Source organism: Echeneis naucrates, chromosome 23, assembly GCF_900963305.1.
Source record: "Echeneis naucrates chromosome 23, fEcheNa1.1, whole genome shotgun sequence".
In the NCBI taxonomy this organism is placed as follows: Eukaryota; Metazoa; Chordata; class Actinopteri; order Carangiformes; family Echeneidae; genus Echeneis; species Echeneis naucrates.
In genome coordinates, this window is record NC_042533.1 from 6,111,429 (window position 1) to 6,138,112 (window position 26,684).

General features: G+C 40.7%; 1 protein-coding gene across 2 annotated transcripts in view; it reads right to left on the reverse strand.

Annotated features, from left to right (window-relative positions):
• Positions 1-532: 532 nt before the first annotated feature.
• Positions 533-26,684, reverse strand: part of exoc4 (exocyst complex component 4) — a 96,857-nt gene continuing 70,705 nt past the window's right edge. Inside the window, exons 14-21 of one of the 2 annotated variants that reach the window (XM_029495618.1) lie at positions 24,571-24,707; positions 23,275-23,430; positions 21,708-21,886; positions 14,569-14,713; positions 12,522-12,700; positions 12,160-12,319; positions 2,444-2,684; positions 533-1,750 (exon numbers count right to left, since the gene is read on the reverse strand). In XM_029495618.1, the coding sequence (XP_029351478.1) occupies positions 2,447-2,684; positions 12,160-12,319; positions 12,522-12,700; positions 14,569-14,713; positions 21,708-21,886; positions 23,275-23,430; positions 24,571-24,707 (1,194 nt within the window). In that variant the 3' untranslated portion in view covers positions 533-1,750; positions 2,444-2,446. Of the gene's footprint in view, positions 2,685-12,159; positions 12,320-12,521; positions 12,701-14,568; positions 14,714-21,707; positions 21,887-23,274; positions 23,431-24,570; positions 24,708-26,684 lie in introns of both variants that reach the window. The other variant, XM_029495617.1, reaches the window with a different exon arrangement.

Consider the following 26,684-nt stretch of genomic DNA (forward strand, 5'->3'; position numbering starts at 1 on the left):
AAGCTAGCTAGCAAATTAGCGCCGATTAGAAGCGTCTTGTGTTGTCGCTTCGCAACAAGTTCGAGTTAAAAGGACTTGTGGGTAATGTAGTTTTACTGTGACCACCCCCATGTGACTGGTGAAACTGTAGGCAGGATGGGGAAACTTAAAAAATAGTCCAAGACCCAAGGCTGTACTCAGTAAAAATGTTTTAAAAACCGTGACCATGTTGATATTTAACTTTTTGTGATATTTAGCTTTTTGTATATTTCAATGGACAGGAGAAAATTGAATAAAAGCCAGATTTAGTTTATAATATATGAATAAGATCACACTGCCGCACCAAACAGGCAGGCATGGACTCATGCCCACAACCACACCGGCACAGGCACTTAAAATTATAAAGTTTCAAACCATGACATACATCTCAACATACCTGTCAGGTAAAGCACATCCTCAGGTGTGACATCAGATACATTGTCCATTGGAAATTATGCCTGTTGTGCAACCATACAAGGAGAAACTCACAAAGATAATACACAAGATTGGGATGGAGTTTTTTATTTCTTTATTTTTTCCAGTATATTAGAGTATGCATTGGCTGATCATGTGTGCTTTACTTAGGAGACAAATATTTCAGAACTCTCATGAGATGACACTCAAAATCTAGAAGAACAGAAAGATTAAACTTGTTCAAGCTAACACAATGTGATGTATAGAATTTCATACATTCTTGAATGAAAAATTATTTCAATATAACACATGAAAAACAAAGGTCCACTGAAAAGAAAGAAATATGAAAAATTTGCGTTTATTACATTTCACATATTTCAGTCATGGATAAAAAGTACAGACAGCATGTGTGGTTCTCACTCGCTCTACAGATGTGGAGTCTGGCCAATACATAAACCTCCTGGACCTCTGTGTCATGTGTGGTAGTAGCTTAATAGAATCTATGTGTGACATGTTGTGTTAAAGTTCCCCATGTATAACTTGACAGAAGCAGCTCAAAAGTCAACAGCTGAATGAACAGATTTTAGATTTTACAGTGATGTGGTGGTTCACAAACCCCTCAGCAATACCACTGTTGTTTTCCCATCACTCCCAGCCTATGTGTCACTATGATGGATTGCTTTGTGGGCTTCAGGGCCCACTGTATTGACAAGGCTCAAATCCCTTCTCTTCCTCTCGTTAAATACTTCTCTCCCTCCCGCCCTCCTTCTCTCCATTAACTAAATACTTAGTTAATGAACTAAAAACTGGGATGGTTGCAGGGAATGATTTGTGATGTTCTTTTGAGTTGTGTTTGGTTCACTTTAAAAAACTCAAGCATAAATATTGGAATTAAGATACAAAATAGCTTTGTTTCTGTTTATAGAGAAAGTGTGATTGATGAAATGTATTCCAACACACATGCCCCAATTCAAATAGTACAAATCATTCCATTGTGGTATGTTGGACAAAATATTACAATTGGAATAAACCTTTTTCTTACATATGAATATGCAATCACCCAAAACACCCAACAACATAAGTCTGAGTCTGAGTCATAACTGACTTGAAAAATGCTTTCCACACTAGCTTCAAAAGTTTACTGCACTCACCATGAGAAAAAAATACAGATTTTTAATAGCCATCGATATGATAAAATTCTCAGCAAGGGAATTCTTTGGGGATCAACCCAAATTGGCAGCAGGCAGAAGATGTGGCCTCATTCAGACAGTCTAATCTGGCATCTGTTATTGCGGACAGAATCAGTGGGCCCGTGGGGCTACCAGGAGAGGAGAGAGAGAGGTGTAATTGAGGGCAGCAGTTTCAACCTAATAGGAAAATGAGATGAGAAGTTCGAATGACTGTCCAAGACAATCACCTTTATCTCGGGGGGTCTTGGTGAGTGGGGGGACTGTTAAAGTTCAGCATACTGCATTTTTGTCATTTTTGTCTTAAAAAAAAGGCAGATTGACAATATGTACGTTCGTTTATGGAATATATACAGACTACTTGCTGAGTCTGTATTTGTGATAGTTAGTGATAGTCACCTCACCATCTTTAGAGTGAGCCACTGACTTTTGGACCCCAGTGTATATTTTATACTCTACATGCCCACAGTTTGAAAAAGGTATGACTGTATCAGCTGTAGACCACAGTGGGTTTCATCACAATAGACAGGGTGGGACTAGTTCCATCAATAGATTTTACACAAATTATGATCTAGGTCTGCTGTCAAATGTCAAATTCAGTATTTTCTGAAATAACCTCTGTTCTGAGAGCTTTTCCATCATTATTTATTCTTTCATACATAACCACATGACTACATGTGTTCCTGTTAATCAGCTCTTAAAGAATGGAAAAAAATACTCAAAGAGGAGAGACTATTTAATTGAAAAATGCACTGGTGCTCTCATTATTGGCCCTCTTTCTCTGAATTCTAGGCAAGTCAGCCCCCTGTGAACCCTGTCCTAACCTGTTAAACTGTAGTGATCTTCTTGTCCTTTGTGGCCTGTTTGATGGCAGCCTGTTCACAGATGATCTCCTTCAGCCGCTGCAGCCGAATGTTTTGCGTGCTCAGGTCCCCTACACCTGTCTGGCTGCGATGCAGTAAGGACAAGGCATTGATGTACTCCAGCTCGGTGTAACGTACACCCTGGTCCACCACCAGGTTCAGCAGCTCATCTGCAGTGTTGTACAGCATCTCATAGTACTGCCTGAAAAGGAGGAAGAGCAACGAGAAAGAGAAAATGACAAGAGGTTATTCATGAAGTAATCATAAGAGAGACAGGAAGAAAGTAGAAAAAAAGCACATCCAATAGAGGGGGAAGCAGAATAAAGAAAGAAATATATTCCCCTTTTGCACTATTCTGGTGCAGAATGGAAACAAGTCACAACAACAAATGGAAACACAAAAGTCAAACTAACTGCTGTTGCTGTCAAGCTCAATTTTCTTAAAAGGGACTTCAAGGACTTCACCCTCCTGCTGCTGGGAGCTGATGTTGAAGGGAAACACAGACAGGCTATGAACCACTGAGGCTGCTTTAATGAGACACTGTTGACAGAGCCCAAAGACAGAAGAAGTGTGTACAAAATTAAGAGCTCTTTAACCGAGACCTAATGCCACAATGGACTATTTGAGAATGACTGTGTAGTACATTGTGATAAAGCCAGAGCACAAAGGTTGAGAGAGTGCTGCTATACCACACTCACATACAACTCCTATTCTGTGAAACTGAATATTCTTTCGATGAACTTGGGCTGTTGGCATTAACTCACTGAGGAAAAAACAATACTTAGACTCAAATCTGGATTTTAAACGGAGGCTAACTCCTCATCAGCTGAATTTACACAAGTTGGTATGAGAAAGAGAACCTTACTATTTTCTTGGGGCAAAACACGTCAAGTACCTTTAAGAGTGCATGTGTGTGTAAGACTGCTGGTATGACAGCTGCATCAGCAGCAGCTCTGCAGTACAATAGACCTCACCACTATCTGCCCCTGGGCTATGGGAAAGACCCACAACACGTTGCACTTCCGTACAGTAGCTGTACTATATACAGTCAGAGCAAGAGGCCAGTGATGAATATCAAATACTATCAGTTTATGTTCCTGATACAGAAATCCTGATTTACTGTATTTAGTCCACACAGAGCGAGGGCTTCCAGTCTTGCTGACCATTTTGCTGACCATCCTTATTGCTTGCTGTACAGATGATTACATACATCAATGTACTTTTTCTGCTGTCATAAACAGCTATGGGTGTCAGCTCCTTTCTGTACAGTGAAACGTGAAAATCAATGAGGTGACTCTTGAAACATTTTCGATTTGTATAATTCACTGTCACTGTGAACTTATGGTCATATTTACTGAACCGCTAGAAACCAAAGAAGGCCGTTTCTTGTGGCTCCCTGTGTAACAAGGGAGGAAATATATAGAGCTGAAACTGAATATGTTAAATTTGGAGTGGACTGAAACAACACAGCACTGCTTTTTCTCCTCGCAGGTGAAAGAAGCTTCTTTCACAAGCATAAACTGGCCACTTTGGACAAAGGCAGGTGCCATTCACTTCATAGCAGTGAACCTGCTGCCTTGTGAAGGTGGCAGTTCAGCGAAGAGAGATAATTGTGGCAGTGATATTGTTCAGCTGAAGAAAGGCTATGGAGGTGCTGTGACTGAGAAAAAAATGGAAAGTCCACCTATTTTTCGTCTTTTTCTTTGTACGACAGCTTAGAAAAAGACATCCATTAAAGAATCTGGAGAGTGAACTGAGCTGTCTGCCATGCCAGAGGCAGCTGAGAGTAAATGGATTCAAATCTCTCTGATATGATGCAGTAAAAAGACACTTTGGTAAGAAAAGATATTTTTATCTCATTTGTTTAGCTCCACCACCCATCCAAGACCCATTCCCTTCTTGAGATGATCATTGTCGATGCTAACGAGGTCTTAATGAGCACTCTGGGAGCTTCTGTTCCAAGGTGTTTTATGTGCTGTCATTCTGGAAGTTCAACAGTAGGGAAGGCCCCGGAAAGAGTAATGAAGGGCTCGAATCAATGAGATGGAGTGCAACAGAAATAGAGAAAAGAGAGGAGTGAGGAATGGAGGTGCATAATATCTGTTTTTTGGCCTTCCCCTGACAACTAACGCCCTTGGTCATCGGAGCATTTGCATTTTGCTCTTCCGCTCTCAATTTCTTTCCAAGGTCTTGTTCATTTTTCCATCACTGAGCTCATTTCATGAAAAACTTGCCAATATTGATGAGGGTCATACTGCTTTTCTCTTTAACTGCAAGGAAAATACAGCAAGGAAGAAAAAACATGAAAAAGATGGCTCCCACTTGTGGTTTTATCTCATATTGGAATGTGCCATGCTTGTTTTTGTAGCTGATAAATGTCTGAATGTGAGTGCCTTTGAATGCGGCTCTGCTTTGTGTGTTGTTAATGTGTGGTGAATTTACTTCAGAAATAAGAAGGGTGGGGGGCTTCAAAGAATTATTATTCATTCCCTAGACCAAATGGTTGACTGTACACTTGAGGTAAATCACCCTGTCATACAATGTAATGGGAAAACACATTTACGCATAAAAACACACAGTTTCTTTTGTTGAGGAAAGGAGCTTTGAACGGAAGGCTCCCCTCTTTCAAATACCCAGTTTGCACAGCACAGATACATTTTAGGTTTCTCTTATTTTGCTTTTAATTCTGTGTTAGGATCCGTGTCTAAAGTCTGGTTTGGTTTGTGTCTGTGTACTTCTTTTGAAATGTCGATGATGCTTTTACCTGCTGCCCAGTGGAAACTGGGCTCTGTGTGCATATAATAATCCATATAAATGTAAAGCCTAAAAACTGTAATCAGCCCAAACTGTCTCCTAATTCTTATTATTGAATTCGTGTAGGCTGGTTAAATAGTTAACAAACGTTAGCTAACATTTTTTGCTCACTTCCCCTTTTCAATTAAAAACCCCTTTGGTAGGATGGTAAGTTTTGCACACAGTGGAAGGCATACAATGAAAATACTTGTAGAAAACTAAAATGATGAGTGTAACCACTTTGATGAAAACTAAAGGACGATTTCCTCCAGACTAGAGAATGAACTGTCAGGGAAAATAATAAAAATAGCTGGAGAGCTTTGGAAAACATCTGCTCATGCGGTAGCCAGCAGGCGAAAATTTAATAGTGATAAAAAAAAAACTCATCAGTGCAACAAAATATGGCTTAACTGCAGTGTAATAGCAACGATAATTCACTTGGATTTGCTAAAAGCAGATTGAATGATGCTCATTTATAACCAATAACAGTATAATGAATCCACTGTAACCTTTGTTGTCCTTTCTAAAATGTCTAATAACAAAATAGGAAAACTATCAGCTGGTTGTTAGTCTGTGTGTGTGTGTGTGTGCGTATGTATTCTTCTTTGAGGTCTGAGGCTTAGGGACAGGTGGCAATCTTGCCTCTGTTCAGCAGTAGAGGGAAGGGGGTGCTTCAATAAGAGGAAGTGTAAGGTGTGTTGGGTGTAACTGTGTGTGTGAGTGTGAGTGTGAGTGATGTATGTTAGTGTGTACTGAAAACACTTTCAAACACCTCATTACACAAGCAGTTGGAAAGCCATTTGCCAAACAGGGTAAGGGTTGTTAATAAGATTAAAATCTCTCGGCACCCCACCATCAGGAAAGAACCCCCAGTGAAACACACACCAACACAAAGAATCTACACAAACACATCTTATGTATTAGAGATACAGCTAGGTCATGAAACAGGTAGTGTTTTGTTTTCTAACAATGCTTAAGTAAATTGTTACTTTGATTGCCCTTTCCCTTCTCTCTCTATTTAGAGACCCTCTGCTCCCTTCCCTCCACTCACACACTCACTAACTAATTTTACCAATTTCCACCTGCTTTGTCAGAAGTCCCATCTATAAAAGCACTGCTTTATTAATCAACCTGTGTTTGTGTGTAGGTGTGTGTGTATGTGTGCGTCAGCATCTCTCCATGGAGTGCTTTCTATTAAATTTTAATTAGCCGCCCCCTCCCTTTCCTCATATACAAAGAATATTAAGTAAATTTATGATGCATGGATGCAGCAGAGAACAGACAGAGATGTATGTCAATAGTAGAAGAATGAGTGAGTGAGAGAGAAATGGGGGGGGGGGGGGGTCAAAGCCACAAAGAGAGAAGAAAAGCAAGAGAAAGACAAGAATCAGCACAATTAATTTCCCCTCATTTCCACTGTGTACAATATTAAGGCCATTACAGGCTGCTTCTGTCAGCACGTTTGGAACAACACATTAGTTAGTGGGGGGAGGGCTGAGAGGAGGAGGGAAGAAGAAAAGGGGGGTGGGAGAGTCTGTGGACGACTCTTTATCCAGTCGGACCAAGGCTTGTGCTACTGACATCAACAACAGCACAACACACCTTGTTTACCTCTTTTTTGTCTTAGCCTCTTTGGTATCAACACAAACTTTACTGCTAAGTGGCTGGAAAGCTTTTTGTTGTTGTTGTTGTTGTTATTGTTATCCAGAGTTTTCTAAATGAATTTATCAGATGATTAAAGCAGTTGGCAGATAATGTCACTAAGCAACCAGAAAATAGTGATAGGACTGATGTCTCAAAGGTCTGACAAAGCACTGAAATGTGGACTATCTTGCGTCTCTTGTCCATGAAAACTTGTATGTCAAGTGGCTTCCAGTGTATTTTTTAGCTTTTGCTTTAGCCTTGCTCTGATTGGAAAATCTTTCCACAACTGCTCTCATTTTTGTTATTTGTGACTGCTGTGAATTCTGAGTGCATATTTCATTACTCTGACCAGCAGCTGCAATTAACTATGGTGACCAGTCTTGGCCGCAGCCTAACTGCATATTTAGCTTTTACAAATGGAAATGCAATGAATACAAAATGTAATAATGTTAGAAAATACTTATAATTATAGTTATTGTATAAAAAGATTTGCAGGCCCAGGCTCAACACCAGGATTTTTTCATTTTCACATATAAATTTTGATATCAAAATAAAACAATCTGAAAAAAATCTTTCTGCCTCCTTCAATCTTTCTCCATCTATTCATTTCTGAACCTCTCTCCCTAAAGCTGTGCCTTTGTCTGTCCTCTGGTAATGAGGAAATGTCTGCAGAGACTCTGAGACTGAAGCTTCATCAGCAAAGACCAGTCGCATCATGCTGCGCCACGCAAGAGAAGCATACACCACAAACACACAAACACACACACACATGCACAAAGTCTCATTGGCTTGATCAGCAAAGACCAGTGTCATCACGATGTGTGACCAGTCTCATCATGCTACATCTCCACAACACAGGAGCAGAGGAGGAGGGAGGGGCAGAGGGAATAAGTGATGGGAGAGAATAACAGCTTAACAGAGGCGGCGCAGGTGGTTGCGTGGTAGCAAAAGAGAGAAAAAAAAAAGAAGAGAAAAATGGAAAAAGGGACAAAGAGGGAAGAGAGCGATAAAGAGAGAGACACGAGGTGACAGGTAGGGAGACAGAAGCCGAGCAAGTGACAGTGTACTGAAGCCAGGCCTAAATACAAACAGTTTTATCTGTTGACAACCACTACCTCCTGACACGGCCGTCAACTGTACTTATTACAACGTTCTCTGGAGACACACCAGCCTGTCACCTCAACACACACACACACACACACACACACACAAAGGCAGTTTTTTGGTGGCACACATACACACACACCCCTGATCTCAGACGCATGCAGAGGCTACGGTAGCACATTCTGGGACAACATACAGTACTCAATTCACACATGCACGTTGTAATAATTTCCAGTGGCAGACAGGTGGGTGCGTGGGGCTGAACTCTGGAGCATCTCTACAGTGGGGCTGACAGACTGCTGTTTAGCATTGCTACATGCTAAGGGGCTTACGAGTTTGCTCGGGATGTTATGACAGCCTTGCAACCTGCCTACACGGGTCAGCAGGCAGCTCAGAGCTTCACTATATGTGGGTGGGTGTAGTCAGGTCCGATAAGTATATCTGTAGAAAAACATACCCTATGTGCTGCTGTGCCAGACACGGAGACAGGTGTGCATTGACTTACATTTACATTTGCTGTAGGCCACTCAGATGTACACACAGATCAAACACAGAAAAAAAATCTAGGATCTGTGCATTGAATTTGAATTTCAGACCAGTTTTTATAATAACCCAGTGCTGTGGCAATTAGTGCTGAATTAGTTGACCAAGTGCAAACAGTTTTGCCTAAGGACTCATGCAGAGCAGAACAGATGTTGATGACAGGTAAATAGAAGCAAAAGAGCACATTGTTTTCCTTTTCTAAGATTAGGTCACTTACTAACAAAGCTACCACAACATATCCGTAAACTGGAAATCTGGGTGATAGCTAATTATTTTGGATCTCAATTTGAGCTCATTAAATCTGATAGCATGAAAAATAACTCTATATTGGCTGTTTCTATACACCATTTAATTCATGAAAGTTTTGCTTTGTCTTGGTGAGAAATAATGTGGCCTCTAGGATTTCAAAAGAATGTCAAGCAAAAAGATAATAAGAAAGAGAGAGCGAGTGAGAGTTGGACGCAGGACAATGAGAGGTGATCAGTGGAGTGACAAGGCAGAGGGTGCACTCAGCACACAGGCACACACAAATGTGACATTGCAGTGACATTGCAGTAACACAGAGGTCTGCAGAGGAGGGCCGAGCCCCTGAACTGTATCTAAGCAGATGGTCTGTGTGTGTCCACTTGTGTGCCAGTGTTTAGGTGTGTGTGTGTGTGTGTTTGACCCTGGCCCACATGCTGATATTGCTGCCAGACTTCTGACTGAGAGACAAGAGACAACCATGGACCCAGCTGCCACACAAACACACAAACTCACACATTCATGTTTGAATCTTACCACCTTGTGTAGCATGAACAATTGTCATACTGTATGTGAATTGTACCACAAATGTGGATTCAGCCACAGGGTGGCACTGTTTCCCCATGCTTCTGCTTGGTCTTCCAGAGAGAGGAGTGAGAGAGTGTGTGTGTGTGTGTGTGTGTGTGTGTGTGTGTGTGTGTGTGTGTGTCTTCATGAGTTCTGCAGTGCTGGTTACCGGGCCTCTCCTTAGTTTTAACTCAGATCAATGATTATTACTGTGCCCTTGTCCAGGTCTCTTGGCCGCTCTTTCCCATGTAAGCATGCATGCACACACACATGCACAAACACGTGTGTGCACACACGCACCCACACACACGCGCACACACGCACACACACACACACACACACACACACACACACACACACACACACACACACAAGATCCCAGGTACACAGGGAAGCATCTGTTGCCTTTCTCCAAAGAAAAGCAAGCCTCCTGCTGCCTCCTGCTGTGATTCTTTCTTCATTTCACTCAGATTTCTCCAGAGGTGCTGATAAAATACTGATGAATTTTCTGCTTTTAGTCCCTTTTCTTTATGCTGCCTTTTCACTGCATACGTTATGACTTAATGGAGTTTGAGCTATACGGTATATTTATGCCAAACTATCAAATGACAAATCACTGTATAACAGTGTACATCTAATGAATTGGACATAACCTCAAAATGCTGATTGGCTTGGCTGAGTTTCTGTGCATGGGTGAAAACAAAGAATACATATTATGTGGGTGTGTGCGGTTGCATGTGGGACTGCTTGCAAGAGCTGGTGTGTCTTGGAGCTGGAGGCCGGCCAATCCAAAAAGCCATGAATGTGTAAACAATGTGCTCTGCAATTCCCAATCAACACCTCCACACCACCCACGCTTCGTAATCAGAGAGTGGGAGACAGAAAGAAAAGACGGAAAAGCCATCACTGGCATTTCCCCATAATCAAAGTTGACAGAGGGGAGAAATAACCCACTAATTAATGGTCCTCCATATCCAGTACTGTTTGGATCATTTCATGTTTACTTTTTGTTTATTTTTTTTTTCCTCGAGGTGAAGCTTGACTGCTTAGCAGAACCAACATATGAAAAAAATAGCCATGTCCAAACAGAACATACAAACACAAATACTCAGACATATGACTCCCTTATAAATATGGCAAGATCTGAAATGAAGCTAATTAACCCCACAACATAACACGACAACAGGGAAGACATGGGGAGACATATTTTACAACAAATATCAAATGCAGAGAAAGTGAAAAGGTTGAAGAAAAGTGATTTAGTTGTCACTTAAAAAGAATAATAAGTAAGGAGCACCTTTCAAAAATTTGGCAGAGCCTAAATTTATTCTGTCATGTTTTTAGAATAATTAAAACTGTATATTAATTTTTCGAACAAAACGTTACCACTTCTGCTTCCTTTAATCACGCTGCCAAAGTTTTATCTTCCCTGTCATACTTTTTTCATTTCATCTGCCTCCCTTTACGTTTCTTTCTTTCATGTTCTGTGCCACTGTATGTTATCTTCTATCCATGCCACCTTCTCCAAGTCCATTCTACGCCTTTCCCATGAAAGGCATCTTTTCTATGATTTCCCTTCACTTATTTTTTCAATTTTCCTCCTCTCAAGCCCTCCCTTCTTTCCCCATCTTTTCCATCACCTTTCCTCACACAGACTCTATCCTGTCAAGGACACAAGCTCCTGAAAGAGGAATTATAATAAGAAAAAAAAGAACAATGTGAATAGTATGAATAATCTTTTTTCTTTGTCTTTCTCTCTCTTCCTCACTCCCTCCATCTTTTTCACAAAGATATCTGAGCGCTGACTTCCCCTGTCAGGGTTGGACAGCACTGGGTAACAGCAGGTACTCACAAAATATAAATGTATGAATAAGAAATAAACACCAACAACCACCTGCACACAGACACAATTTGGTTGACAATCTGTCTGACCATCTGTCTGCCTCATGCTTTGATAGAGTTGATACCTGAACTTGAGGACATTGTGTAGGTCTGTGTGTCTACGCAGGTGTGTAGTGGTGGTTTAAAGTAAATATTGAACAGTTAATTGTGCATTGTGCATTTATGATTTGATGGCTTCATTATACAGTAAATTTGATGATATGATTTATATTTACCTCTAAATTTGTTCAATAGATTCCAATTTTCAAATATATTTTTATTATTATTTCAATAATTATAATTTTATAATGTCAATATCACAGGCAAGAAGGTTCTGAGATCACACTGTAGGCTTGGGACCTTTCTGTGTGGAGCTGGCATGTTGTCCTTGTGAGTATTCCAGGTTCCTCCCACAGTCTGAAGACATGTATATTATGTTAATCGGTAACTTGTCAGTGTGAGCATGAATGATTATTTGCCTCACCATATATCAGCCCTGTGATAGACTGGTGACCTGTGTGTTATCTCGGCTGGATGTACCTTGCTTTTGCCGGCTGTCAGCTTGGGCCAGTCCCAGCTGACAGTGGCACAGAGAAGCAGTGTGGACATTGGATTAATGGCTATGAAAGACCCAATCTGCATTATATAAAAATAAAACTAGGAAAAAATCCAAGTACCTTTAAAGTATTGGCAAAAAGCATGGCCGTTTAGAGACACTGACTGTGCAAAATATCTGCTGCTTACTACTTTAAGCCAAGGTTTCCCAGCCTTTACTAATAGAAACAAGAGTACATACAAAGTGCATGCACTCCAAACAAAAACTGAATAAACTGAATAAAAAATTGCTGCAAGTGAGCTGTGTTTTTTGACTGTTCTTGTGAAAATGTGACAAAGACTCTAACCTGGCAAAGTCGAGGTCGGACTCTCTGGACATGGTAATGTTGGTCAGGTTCTGCTGGAGAACAAAGATGTTCCTGCACATCTTCTTGATTCCAGACTCACTGATCCTCTTAAAGTATTGAGCTCCATTTATAAGAATGCAGGATATCAGATGACCCAAGCCTGGGGAGATAGAAGTGATGAAGGAAAATAATGACTGCCAGATGAATGCAAAGAATTACGCTTAAAGCAGCAGAGATAAATAGAAGAAAAACAAAATGTGCAAAAAACATAATCAGCACTGGACTCTCTAAATCCATGACAAAAAGAAATGCTGGAGACTAGATATTTATGAGCAGGTGATCACACTGAGGTTTGTACTGACCTTCAAATATATACTGGAACTTATGCTGCTGCAGGGCACCCCCCATGGCCTCCTCTATGGCTGAGATGTCTTTGTTCAGTTTGACCACCAGTGGGTCATAGTCCATGCTCTCCACATTAGCCACAATGGCATAATTTCCTTGCTTGGTAAGAGGTATCAAGTAATGGAAACAATGTACCCTGCATTAAAACAAAGGAGAGCAAATCAGATGTTTGAAAACAGTCTTAATGCCTCATTCTTCTCTCTTCACGTCAGATAAAATCTTTAAATGTATACCTGTACATCTTTCTATTATTAACATAGAAATGATGAGGAGAAAGAAAAGAGCCTCATATAAAGACCTGCGCAAGAGGGATATTACTCCAACACAGTTATAACACTTGGAAGTTACACTTTAGTAGCTATTGAATGTTCTTGTGTCCTGCTAGGGTTTACAGCTCCTCTAACACCAACAATTACTTTACAAGTCATGCTGTTCAGAGTATTTAGACTTAATATATCCACTTACTCAGCAACCTCAACATAACATAAATCTGATTAGTTAAGGGGAACCTGTATAGTGCAGCACTCAATGCTACAACTCCGAGGAGCGTATAAAGATTTAGTAAATTTACTTGTTACTACCAATAGAATCTTACACTTGTCTGAAATGCTACAGCCCCAAGATGTCTTTTGAGTGTCCTTTACACCACAACTTTGTGCCTGCAAAATTATTTAATTACATAGAAAGTATGCCAGAGAAACTCATCTTTATTTCATTACATTTAATACTACTAATTACATGAATTACAACTGTTTTTTGTCGATTTAGTTTTCCTCAAGAAAAGTTTAATAAGCTGGAGTCCAATTAGATCGCAGCCGCTTTAGTGCAGTGGTTGTTGGTTAAGGATTTTTCATTCACCTTTCATAGATAGATTTTTTTGGATATCAAAATTACACGTAGATTTATAAACAGCCGCTATGAGCAGGTCTTATTTAACTCGAGAAAAAAATGTATTACTTGATCACTGTTACGCAGCATATCTCTTGTGGGCTCTAACAGAAAATAATCATCAACTCAAAGAGCAAAACAACTCCAGCTTATCTCCATCAGTTTGTGTCTGGTAATATTTTATACCAATAGCAACATTCTGTTATGCTTCAATACAACTCTTACCTCCTGTAATTGTGAGACAGGGCAAATTGAACCTGCTGTTTAGTATGCTTCTTCTAATTGCTCATTTAAACAGCTATATTTGAGGTCTGAGGTCCTTTATGTCCATAAATGGTCCTTTTCTGTCTAGACTTGAGAAGTCAATACTCTCAGAAGGCCATAATCACAGCACCCTGACCAGAGAGGTATAAGATGATATGGGTGAATGACTACTTCCCTTAAAGCAAAGCCAACAACTACATCATATTTTCAATGGCTCTCCCCCTTCTCACCTCACTGTCTATTCAATCAATTCTCTCACTGTGTCTCCCTTCTTTTAAGCCCCTCTGCCACTTTAACCTCCACACTTATCTCTCTTCCCATCTTTTTTTCACCCTCCCCTCCTGCATTATTCCTCATGGCTTCATTTAGCTCGTAGCACTATCAGGGGAAATTCGCTAGATGGGGAGAGTCAATGGAGTGTAGCATATAGCTAGACATCAGCCTCAGGGAGGCTTTTCTACTGAAATCATAAACAATATTGCATAAGCTTCACCACAGTCTGTGGGGAAATAGTGGTACATGGAGGGATAGCAAAAAGGGGAGAGGGATGATTGAGGGCTATTAGCGGTTGTTGGGGTGGAGAAAATATATGGTGTGTTAAATTAACTTAGATATCGACACTGACAACACATAATCAAGATGTGGTAAAAATTCTTGAATTCTTTTTGCATTCAGGATGCAAGTCTGTGCAGCTGAAGTTCAGCCAGATAGTTTCCAAACACGCCCTCTGTGTTCGCTGTAACTGATCAAAGGTCAGATACTGGCTCTTATTCTGAGGCAATGGCTGGGATAAATTTTGGATAATTTGAGCCATCCTGTTTTCTGGTTAGTTAGTGACTTTTCCCTGCTTACCTGACCTCCAGGTGCAACACCAGGAGGCAGCGGTCAGCGATTTCCTGAAAGCTCCTGGACAGGTCAATCAGGGTCTGGAGGATTTGTTCCCTGCTGCGTTCACTCTCTCCAACCGCCTGACTGTCTGCTGAGCATGGGGACGCACCTGAATGGGTAAAAAAGACAGGAAGAAAGACACAGACACTTTTAAAAACCATACCAAACATGGGCAGTAACAGAGAGTAGGGGGTCACCATACTGGATACTGTTTTGAACTGCTCCACTTCATACATAACTATTATACCATCATTATTATTGTAAGCACACACACTTTGAACTGTGTCCCATGGAAATACATATCTATACTTAAATGCTGACATAATCAAGTTCAATGAATGACATTAGCACATACAGGACATACAAAAGAAAGCCATTAGTTCACACACTTCCTGAGTCCTTCAGCATATTCTTCTACTTTCTTCTCAACACTTGTGCTGAGACAGCAGGCGCACATGTCACTGCACATGCATTGTAAACCATACAAAATACCTGAGTGCATGTGTGTGTGTATGTTTGTGTATGTGTGTGACCAAAGAGAAAGAACCGGTGAGCAAGCGAGCGTGATGAGTGTATATAAATTCAGCCCAGTGTAGATCAATTGCCATAAATTAGCAAGGGGAGGAAAAGGAGAGAAATTGGCCCTGTCACTCATATGTAAGTCTATTTGGTCAATGAGGCGAGTGTGAGTTTGCGTCAATTGGGGCGTGTGTGTGTGTGTGTGTGCACAGAGTGACTGTTGAGTAGGAGAATGCAGGGGTCCACGATCGATGTGCTGCAGTCAAAGCCAGCTCCCCAGTTACTCTTCCTGCCCTTCCGAAGGTCACGCAGTCTCTCTCTCTCACACACACACACACACACACACACACACACACACACAAAGACAGAGTGGTACCAAGTCTGAACTAAGGCCGGAACAACTTGGTCATCAGTCTTCCTTCTCTTTGATACAATACATCTGATAACCCTCAAAGTGGACAGAGGGTATTATGCTGGAAGAAAGGATGTTTATGTGGTAAACCGAGTCCTTATTTTTTCACATTACAAATCTGCTTGTCGTGTCAGCAATTGTTTCTCTAAATGAAAATTGTTTTCACAGCTAAGTTTGAGATGTGTCAGAACTCTCCGTCAAACAGGGAAACACCGTTACATCTGCTACAACAGGAAACCTGGAGAGCCATTGATATTTGAATCAGAGAAGCAACAGTAACTTAGCCAAGAGTAGAAGCACTTCAAAAAAAGGAAAGAGGCTAAATTTAATTTGGAAAAACCAGCTGTTATCTTGAGTTATAAAAGAGACTTCATATGTTAAAGCTAATCAGGATTTAATAATCAACATATTTAAATCAATGATGTGATATTTAACAAACCTTCTAATATCTATTTTTGAAAGAAGCTTCTGGCATAAATAGATGCACATCTTCCTTATATCACGGTTAGTAATATAAAGAGTTCCTGTGCCACTAACCTGGTTTAAAACATATTAAAAGCTTTGGCTATTGCATAATTCTTCAATCTTCTGTCTTACAAGCAGTGTAGACCTGTTACATCATCAACCTAATGATTTATTAGTTGCTGTTTATTGGCACTGAGCTCTGTACAGTTTCCATGTTAATAAGAGCAGTTTAAGGTCAAATCCCTATTGAACACATATTCAAATTCACTGTTCTGAAATCAAAAAGCTGGTGTACAACAGTTATTCTTAAATTCTACATGGTCTACATTTTGTATGTGCTGATGAATATGTGACCCTGTCGCCATTACAGTGGCTTTAAATTAACCCATGAAAAGATAAGAGCCCACTTCCTTAAACAAACAGTGGCGAGGTATGTGTCACGGCCATCCAATTAACAAAGCAAACACAGCCAGGGCTGCGATGTGACAGCTCCTCTTCCGGTCTGTGTGGCGTACAAATAGAGATAATGCTAGAGATTGCATTTCTTATTAAAAGGTGTGTATTTGACGTTTGGGGCTGTGTATTTAAAGTGCTAAATGCAACTCCTGTATGTATGAACTCACTTGCTAATTAACTGTCTCCTTGAGAACACCTCTTCATAATGTTAGTGCGTGTGTGTGCGTGTGTGTGTGTGTGTGTGTGTGTGTGTGGGAGGAAACTGCAGTGCAGCACCACAGAACATTTACAGCATTGAGAAGCAGTGTACAATGAGGAACAAAGTTCTGACAAAATCAGCCTTTAGGATGAAGTCTGAGTTCACTCTCATGAAATACCCAAGCGTTACAGCCATAGAGTCTCTCTGTTCCCTCCAGGTGTGTGTGTGTCCCCGTCCTCTCCTGTAGTGGTGACCACCTGTGCGCGATCACAATCAAGCTGAGTATAAAGGCTGAGGTGGCAGGGCAAGACGAGGACACTCGCCGGCTCAGAAGGCACCCAGTGGAGCAGAGCGTTGCTCATCAGATCCTGAGCTTTCTGTGTTGGTTCCCTTCCCACGGAAGACTTTGGGGACATAACACTAGGTGTTGATGAAGTAACTTTTTCTTACTTGTTAGTAAAATGATGAATCCTCTTTCCTCTTCCTTGTCTCCTCAGGGTTCAGGTGGATTATTTAATTGGACTGTTTCACATTACACAGTCTGAGAGCAAAAGTAACACCTCCTTAAGCCAAACACATGACGTGTTAGATACAGATAGATGTTTGGAAGACGATGCTGATCAACATGAGTGCTACTGTATAACACCCATATGATATCTTGGCAAGGGACTGACTACTCCACAGGCAGACAACAGACTGCCATGGATTAGATCTTTAGGTTTGCAGTATTAATATCAATCTCACCAAATGATCCACAGGAACAGCAAACACAATTGGCATCACCATAAAAAATCCATGATAATTTCTCAAACGAGCGCCACATAATGACATTAATTGACTACATTAGATTTGATTTGGTTGAAGATACATAGACATGCCATTTGTGCAGGTTTTACTTAAACACCAGAGAAAAGGCAGAGGTACATTTTGTCATATTTGGACAATTTTGTTCTGTCTATTTCTTTCACTTAGCTTGTGTGAGTGAGCAAAAGCATTTTACTTGCTCTGCCTGTGGGAGTGTGCTTCCTGTGTACAAGTGTACAAGTATATATCTGTGTCTGTCTGTGTGCACAGTGTGTGCACGGCATGCGTGAAAGTGACTCGAAGGCTTCTGTTTCCTCTCGTCTGCATTACCCTCACTCACTTTGGCAGCAGAAAGGCAAAATAAAGGGCTCGCTGTGGCACACACTGCTGGAGGTCTCCTCAGGGGGTGTCCAGGTTACACACACACAAATGTCCCAAAAAACATGCGTGCACAGACACAGAGATATAATAACAGACACCAGATTCCTCATGACGCTACTCCACCCCACCCAACTGTGTTGGTTTGATGATGTGAGGTGTCACAGCAAGTGGGGCGCCATTAGACTCAGGGACAGACGGGAAACAGTTGACAACTCATTGGTCTTGAATGACAACTTTCTTTCTTTCCCTCTTTTTTTTCTGCTTTTCTCTTGCTTTCCATTCCCTCAAGCCAGCTCACTCCCATCTTGTTTTTTCAAAGTTTTTTGGGTATGCGTGATTAAATGTGAGGAGATGTATGTGCATGTTGTGAATATATTTATGTGTCCAATGTGTAGGCATGTGTTGGTGTGTGTGCGTGCATGGTGTGCTTATCCAATTATTTTTGAATCTCATCTAAGAGAAACGTCTGTTGCTTGCCATCTGCAGAAGATGAGGGTGGCAGACATTAAGAGAGAAGATCAGTGATGAAATTCACATGCGTACACACATACTGCATGCAGATGTATACATACACCAGCAGTTCATACTAACACAAATCCAATCATATGCCCGTTGCCCTGTCTGCCATTAAGGGCATCTGCAATCTACCAAGAAACAACATGGCTTGACAGTTTTTGAGCCATTCACAAATACAGAGGTTGGGAATTTGATAAAAGTCATCTTCTTTGCATAACACTTAACGCTCAACATAAAAATGTAAAAAAAAAAGAGAAAATGCAGAAAGATAAGCAAAGGACAGTATCCAGCAGGGCTGAAGTGATGAATGATTCATAAATGACTGACTAAGAGAGGCAAAGAGTTATTAACAATTTTTCTGCCTCTGGTCGAGGATGAATGTCTGTGAAAGGGGATCTGAACTTCTGTCCAAAGAGAACGGGGTTAGAAAACAAGAGGAGAAGGAGAGAGAAAAAACTGAGGATGAGATTTTCTAAATGTCCTATTAAACAAGTGAATAGAAATATCCTAGACTTTCTGAACAGAAGCAAAATGACGGATGAATGAAAAGACAATATTTTGACAAAAAAAAAGAAAGAAAAAGAAAACACCACCATCTCCCACTGCAGCTTCTCCCTGCGGCCTCTGCAGTGAATAAGAATCTGTTGTTTGTCAACTTGCCTTGTTAATGGAGTCAAGAAAAAGAGAGTGCTGCTAAAGGGGAAAGACCTTCACTCACCTTAGACAAGGTTAGAAAAATGTACTCTACAAGGCTTCACACATGCAGCAGAGCAACCACCGAAGACAGAGGGAAATTACTCCCATGAGGAGACCATATCATTGTTGTCCAAAAACCCTGCAGCATAGATTAGAGGCCTGATTTTACACGCCTAATAATGGTCAGGCCTGTGTTGTGAACACACACATTTGCAGACAAGTACAAATGTGTTGATAGCCTGAGAAAGTTTGCAGGAAAAAGACGGACAACTAAGATAACACTCTTCAGACAGAGATACACAAATCCTGGCAGAGATGTCCAAAACTGAATGTGTACAGACTTGAAATGAAGTAGTATCGTAAGGAAACTGAATGGAATACAAACTTAGCTATTTTGATATTAGTGTAGTGTTTCAGGGGCACAATATTGTGTAAAAATGTATATGTGATGGAATCCAATCACAGGAGAAGGTGATCAAACCAAGCGTCCGCTGCAGAGATCACCCAGCCATTGACAAATGTAAAAACAGAGATGGAAGGAAGGAAGCATGGGACAAAGGAAGGAATGAAGGAAAGAAGGAAAGACAGAAAGAAAGAAGTAGAAGGAGGGGAAAATGAGTTGTTCATACCTGACTGCTTCTGTAATATAAAATCCAATTTGGAGAGGCATAGACGTGAGGCGCGGGGGTGGGAAGATGAGAAAAGGTGGGGTCCTTTTTCCCCGTCGTACCTTGTCCCATCTTACACAGTGAATGCTTACAGGAATACACACAGGAGCACACACACATGCACACTTACTCCCATACTGACACACACGTAGTCTGTCATCAGCTCAGCAAACACTAAATAATGAACAATACAGAAGCTGTCCCAGCATGATAAGTGACTGCCCTATCCTTCCCATTAATGCCACCCGCCAGAATTAATGATAATTATGTCACGTCCCTTCCCATACTTTTATTGAATTTTTATCTATGAATAGACGGAGAAAGCTAGTGTCACTGTGAGAGAGAGGGGAAGAGTTTAAAAAGAGATAGTAAAGCCAAAATAAGAATATCTGAAAAATTCTCATTTAATTATTTAATGTTTAAAAAGAAAAGTTGTGACATGGAACAGCAAAACTGCAAAAGTTCAATGAGCAATCAGAGGTCTGAAGCTAGAGTGTTGAGACAGCTGCTGATAAAGGCTGAAGCCCTCTCTGCACCTAGAGACATTTTAAGAGACTTTGCTGTATCTCTTTTGGAATGGTGCATAATTTATCAGAGCTGTGCCAGAGGACCAGCACACTACTGCGAACATGGCCAACGTTCCCCGAAGTAATGTAATCGAGACTTTAAAGGTAAATGAAAAGCTGTGAGACAAAGTGACAATCTTCAGCCATTGAAGTGAAAATCATTGATTGTTGAAAATCAATTCAGATGTAAAAATGGATGTTGCATACTGTATCTAAATGGTTATCTCCGCAAAACAACCACAACAGCATTGTTACATTTGAGCTGTTTCCAGACAGAATTTTCAAGCACCTCATCATGTCAACAGTGATGATCTATGAACTAACTAGACATTCAGATGATGTGTTAAATATGTTAAATATTGATTAAGCTTATTAGACAGGCGTAAACAGCACATTAAATAAGCATGACTTTAATATGACATAGAGAAAATTAAGTCTGACATCTGTTTATGATGAAAAGATGTGGAAGAAATGTTTTCAACTACACATTTATTCGACAGTCGGAAATGGCTAAGGACAAGAAAATATAAAGTAAGAGACTGCTGCTAGACATTACAGTACAAAAGAATACTCTACACTATAGTAAGCGTCATTAATGCCAGTAATAAGAGCGATTGCTATGTTGATCCTAAAAAAAAACAAGATATGGAGTCGAATAAGCATATTACAAGATGCTACGTAGAATCTTTATAAGATAAAATATATGATAAGGTGGAAAAAACATTACTGTAATCACTGTAAGTGATTAACAAGTTCTACATTAGGACTTTGTGTCTGATCAGTAATAAATGAAATATGAAGACTGTAATAAAATGTATAAAGCACTTTTAAAGTCCTGATTAGGCCAAGCGTTTGTGCACACACACTTGTACAGGTAGCGGTAACCATACTGAGTGTGTCTGTAAAGCTTTCATTGACAACTCCAGTGGAGAAGGTAATGAGAATGTGATAATACACTCAAATAAGGACTTAATGAGGCGCAGGTAAGAAGTGTTGCTACAACAGCATGGCAGCTAAGGATGAGAAAATTTCATGTACCTGCCAATTGTACATATTCCATCCACACAGTATTTTTTAATCTGCAGTGTATTCTGATCAATAACTGCCTAATGACTTGTAAATCTGGTCGCAGCCTCCTAAGAAAACTATCAATGAAGTAATTTTGCACTAAACTAAAGTTTTGTAGTCAGTAGAAGGCTTATGTTGTTGGAGAGGCTTCTTCCCAGGTGCTTCCTGGGCTAAAGCTCAACTCTCCCAGTGTACTCTCACAATGCGGTGGATTGTCTTCATTAAAATAAAGCGCTTGCTAAGATAGGACCCAGTGACACTGTGACAATGGCATTTTGACAGTAACCTGGCGAGTCTAGTGTCCAATAAAGGAATCCTCCTTCTATATTCCCAATTATGCTTCTATTACTTACTGGAAGAATGAGGAAGGTTGGCGAAGAACACCTTGAGGCGACCAGCGAGCCACTCCATACTCTCATGAAGGTTGGCCAAAGCCTTCAGGTCGCTGACATCACGAAGGATCTCATTCTGGGGGATTAACTTGTCTCCAAGGTTACCAGTCAGGACCTCTGACTCCTTAGCAAAAGCCGCTCTAAATTATGGAGAGATTGAAGATTTGGATGTAAGACAATATGTCACAGAAAAATAGAAACATCACTGACCATGACTCGACTAGTAAATACCGTTAGACAGTCTACACAGATATGTACTTTTGAGTACATGTAACGGATGTGACAGTCTATGAGTGAGTTTATGTCAGTCAAAATAATATAATACTATTTTAGCTTTGACCTTTACAGTGATATGCACATGTACAAATTTTGTAAAAAAGAATGTAAAACATAATTGGTTTGAGAACTAGATAGATGTATAAATAAACAGATGAACAGAGACAATAAGATGGAAAATAAGAACATAAAGTTGGACATTTTATGGGCACAGTCACTTTTCCCTCCACTGGAGGGAAAACACAGCAGGTGATGGAGAATATTTGGAAGTAAAAAATAAACATAAGGCCAAAATTTGCAGGGTGGAAAAACAAAGACAAAAAGATCAAAACCTATTTTGTATTATAGGATAATTAACTTCGGAAACTGCTGTGAAAGATATGCAAGTTTTATAACTAAATCTCAACACCGCAGTGCTGGAAGCACATAGCATGTGGAATGGCCTCCAAATTCACCAGAATGCCCCAAAGATCAAAATCCTTTGAGCAACAGATGGGTAAAAGTAACAGCAGACACACAAACACACTCTCTCTCTCTCGCTCGCCATCACGCTGCATGTGTAGCTTATTAATGAGGCTTTATTAAAGCACTGGGTTGCCAGTCGTGCAGAAGCTAATCCCCCTTTCATAGTGATGAAAACATCTATGGCTCTCAGATCAAACAGCCTTATGGTCTGCCTCTTGCTATCTCTGTGCTCTCACTGTGTGTGTGTGTGCGTGTGTGTGTGTGTGTGTGTGTCTGAGTAAGGGAGTGTGAGAGCAGGAGACAGCACAGACAACAGATTGACTTTCTCTGGCCACATAACCAATTTATTTATTTACTTTACTATTCCGCTCCGATGAGCTTCAGTGTTCCCTGAAGAGTGCGCACATTCAAAGGCAATTTCGATAAGACTGACTGCCCCCCCCCCACCAACTGCTCTCCTTATATTTTTCCATTTTGTTCTTACCTCGTTTTCTCGCTTCCTTCAGCTAGAGGGTGTTTAAAAGAGCAATCGTGACTTCTTTTATTGGTGCATCTTTGTCAACAAGAGATGGTTCAATAAAGGCAGCCAAGACGAGAGGGAGGGATTATTTCCGTGATTGTGAGTGCGTACCTCTGCTTGGTTGTGTGTGTACAGTGTGTGCCAGGATGTGTTCTTGTTAACATGCCTCTTTAAGTACATTTTTTTTTTTATTTCAGAATTGTGAACATGCACAGAAATCATAGTTCTACGAACAAGCACATATACGCTGTGTGTTTCTACGTGTACCGAGTAAAGTCTTCTTCATCCTCTCTCTTCTGACGCGTCTGTCTGGGTTGGGCCATATTTGCCCAGTTGGGGAGGGACTGAAGCAGACGACTGATGTCCTCATCTTTAGACCAGGAAGCACTGATGGTCAGCTTCTCCTCACACTGGACTATACCCCTGGGGACAAAGTGAGACATAAGTATAGAGTGTTAATAAATGTCTATTAATATATATTCATTCATTCCACAGAAATCCCACTAGGAATTGAAGTGATGTCTAGATGACAGTGTCTGGGGATATCCATAATGAATTGTATCATTACACATTGGTCATTCTATTTAACTAAAAAAGAACTACCAGTACTTACACTACAATGGCTGTCTACCAGTGCCTTGGAGGCATGCAGCAACTGTAGCCAAAAATAAAGTAACTGCATAATACTCATTCATACAGACAGACTACTAACATTAATATTCAGGTAGTCCTCTGCTGACATATCAAATAGAATTGCAGCATTTCTAGTTTGGTGTTCAGACAAACTGGGGCAGACGGCCAACATGTATTTGCTTTGTTTGTACGTTGTGCATTGGAAAAAACTGCTTGATTCGGCAATTAACATCATACTAATAGCTTGTACAGCAGACACAGGCACACGTGGTGTTGTGTGGTTTCACATCCACACACCACCACCCGCACACACAAAGGAAAAAGGTACACAAACACAAAGTACTCACAATCACACTCACACATGCACTTTGGCAGTCTCTGTTGGGTTTGTCTTTATCACTTGGAGGCCCCAGTGAGACTGAGGCAGACCTGTGACAGAGTCCAGATGGACTCCCAGCAGCATGTCAGTCGTTTCCTGTGTTTCCTGGTCTGTTCACCACTCCCTCTCTTACAACCCCTCCACATCTGAAATATTCTCAAGCCCTCCCGTTACCTGGCCAGGTGTTATCTAGGCCCAGGGGAGCACAGATGGATGGCTTTTCATAGCCCACTGTGTGTGGATAAGAACAACAATCAAACCCCACCCCATGCCCCAATAAAAGGAAATATTCTAAAAATGTTTCCTATCATTTTTTATTTTTGTGCTTCACAAAATTTACCCTAACCCGACAAAATAACACAATTAAAGCAGATGCTCTCTCTACATTGGATAAACACAATCATTATATTTCCCTAATGTAATTTTGAGGGGGTCTAGTGGATTTTAGAACCTAATGTTCATGAATCCTCTTCAGCACAGATTAGTATGAAGAATTATATAAAAGAAAGTGATCTCAGCCTTCTAGCAGGTAAGCTTGTACTCTTACTTACCTGTAGGCTGTGTTGCAGATTTCCTTGTACTCCTTGAGCTTGTCACAGACCATTTCAAGGAACTGGTTGGAATAGGCACTAAGATCCTGCATCAGGCTCATTAGATCCTGGATGGACTTTTCCACAACCACCGTGCTCTAGAGACAGAAAGAGGAGCAGAGCAATCAGGGTTGGGTTGAGCTCTGTACAGTAAAAAGAGAAAAACAGACAAAATAAGAAACATGGAAAAACAAAGGGGGACTGGATTTTATGCAAGCGTCAGGTCAGACCCATTCTGCTGTAGTGCCAGTGTAATGGGATGGCTCTAGCTTCACTTATCTCTCGGTCACCTGTGGTTGGACTGATGACTGGTGCTGGAGAGCTTGTCGAAAGTCGTAGCAGCATTTTGGTGGAATGGATGATTCTTTGTGTGTAAGTGAATCAGTGTGAGTGCACATATTGGTGTGTTTTTGAACTTCTGTGTTGTGTGTGTTCTGAGGCTGAAAGCGAGTGTGTGTGCATTTGTCACAGTGCACCCATCACCAGGAGCCACAGCAGGGCTGTGACAGCAGCCATTACAGATTAGCCACTCCTGTGTGACTAATAGCTGGCCCGGGAACAGCAGAGCAGCTTCATATCCCCAGACACACTCACACATACACACAGTAAACTAACTTTTCAAAACACCCACCTTTGAGCAATTCCAGAGCTGTTGAATGAGATTACAACTCCAGTGCAACCCGGTCTGCCTTCTGCTAGCACTTAACCAATCTATCCTACATCTTCAATAATAGCAATTACTTGCTATTCGTCTTGCTGCACCCATTCAAAAGCTACAAAAGCAGTACTGTGTCTGATAGCGATATATAGGGAATATTAAACACATGATTTCAATTTATCAGTCATAGATCATTATTATTTATTATTTATCATATTTTATTTAACTGTTCTTATTATGTAAACCTGGGCATTGCAACATGTTTTTTTACACCTGCATGCCATAAACAGGCAGAAAAAAACCCCAACAACAATGATCTACAGGAGTCAGCATCATAATAGCTCCTGCCTATGAATTAGAATATCTTGAACATCTAGTGATTTCAATTAGCATCAGACTTCTGTTCTATTAGATTAAAGGCCAGCAGCTAGCTGCCAACGTGATTGTAGGGACTGTAGAGGGCAGTAGTGACTGTAATTGCTGTTGAAAAAATATGGCTAGACCCCTGATGTGATAGAATGAGTTTAATATTAATAGCCCTTTCTGTTTCAGTTTCCCTCTCACCCATTCTGTCTCAAGTAGGCAAGAATGTGCCACACACACACAAACACAAAAACAGCAGCCACTCCACTGAGGGAAGTAATGATCCATTGCAGTGCCCATGCCCATGGAGTGCTAACCAAGGCCCTGTCTCTGCCAAGGGAGCACCCTTTACTGTCCATGCCTGACTCCCTGTCAGCTTGCCAGCATATGAGGGAGAAATACACAGAGCCTGCAGGAGGGCGAGTTGCTGTGGCTCAGGCAGCGGCATCCTCCACTTCCTAGTGTAGGCTGGTAGTACTGTAAACAGCTTTATATAACACAGTAAAAAAACGCAATGTCATTGCTGCCAATTTCTGTTACCGTGGCTACAGTGTTAATCTAGTGATAATAATATGCAAATTTTGTGATCCCTGTAGGGAAATTCTTTCTTTTTCACAGGCCTCCTCCAGGGAGGTCAGGTTGTGGACTCAATACCGTTGAGGCTGCAAGGGATTCAGTGGGTGGCACATGGAAACTTCAGCAGGAAGCATGCAATTTTTACTAAGCAATATTGATAAACGGAAAAAAGTGCAAAATACAGTAGTTTGGATTACTGGATTTTTAACACATCTATGCTGTTGAAAATCTAAGGAAATGTGAGAAATTCCTTTCACGGCATATTTCAGGATTTCAAGAGAATCTTCTAAAAGTAAATAGAAAGTGAAAATTAAATAATTAGTAGATTTTTCAGATTTACAGAGAATATCAACAAGCTATAGTCACAAAGTTCATTCTTGGCCACAATCATACCAATCACCCCTGCTTTCGATATATACAGCTCAATATCAGGCCAAGTCAGTGAATGGAGAAGAGTAAACAATGGATGCCTGATCCA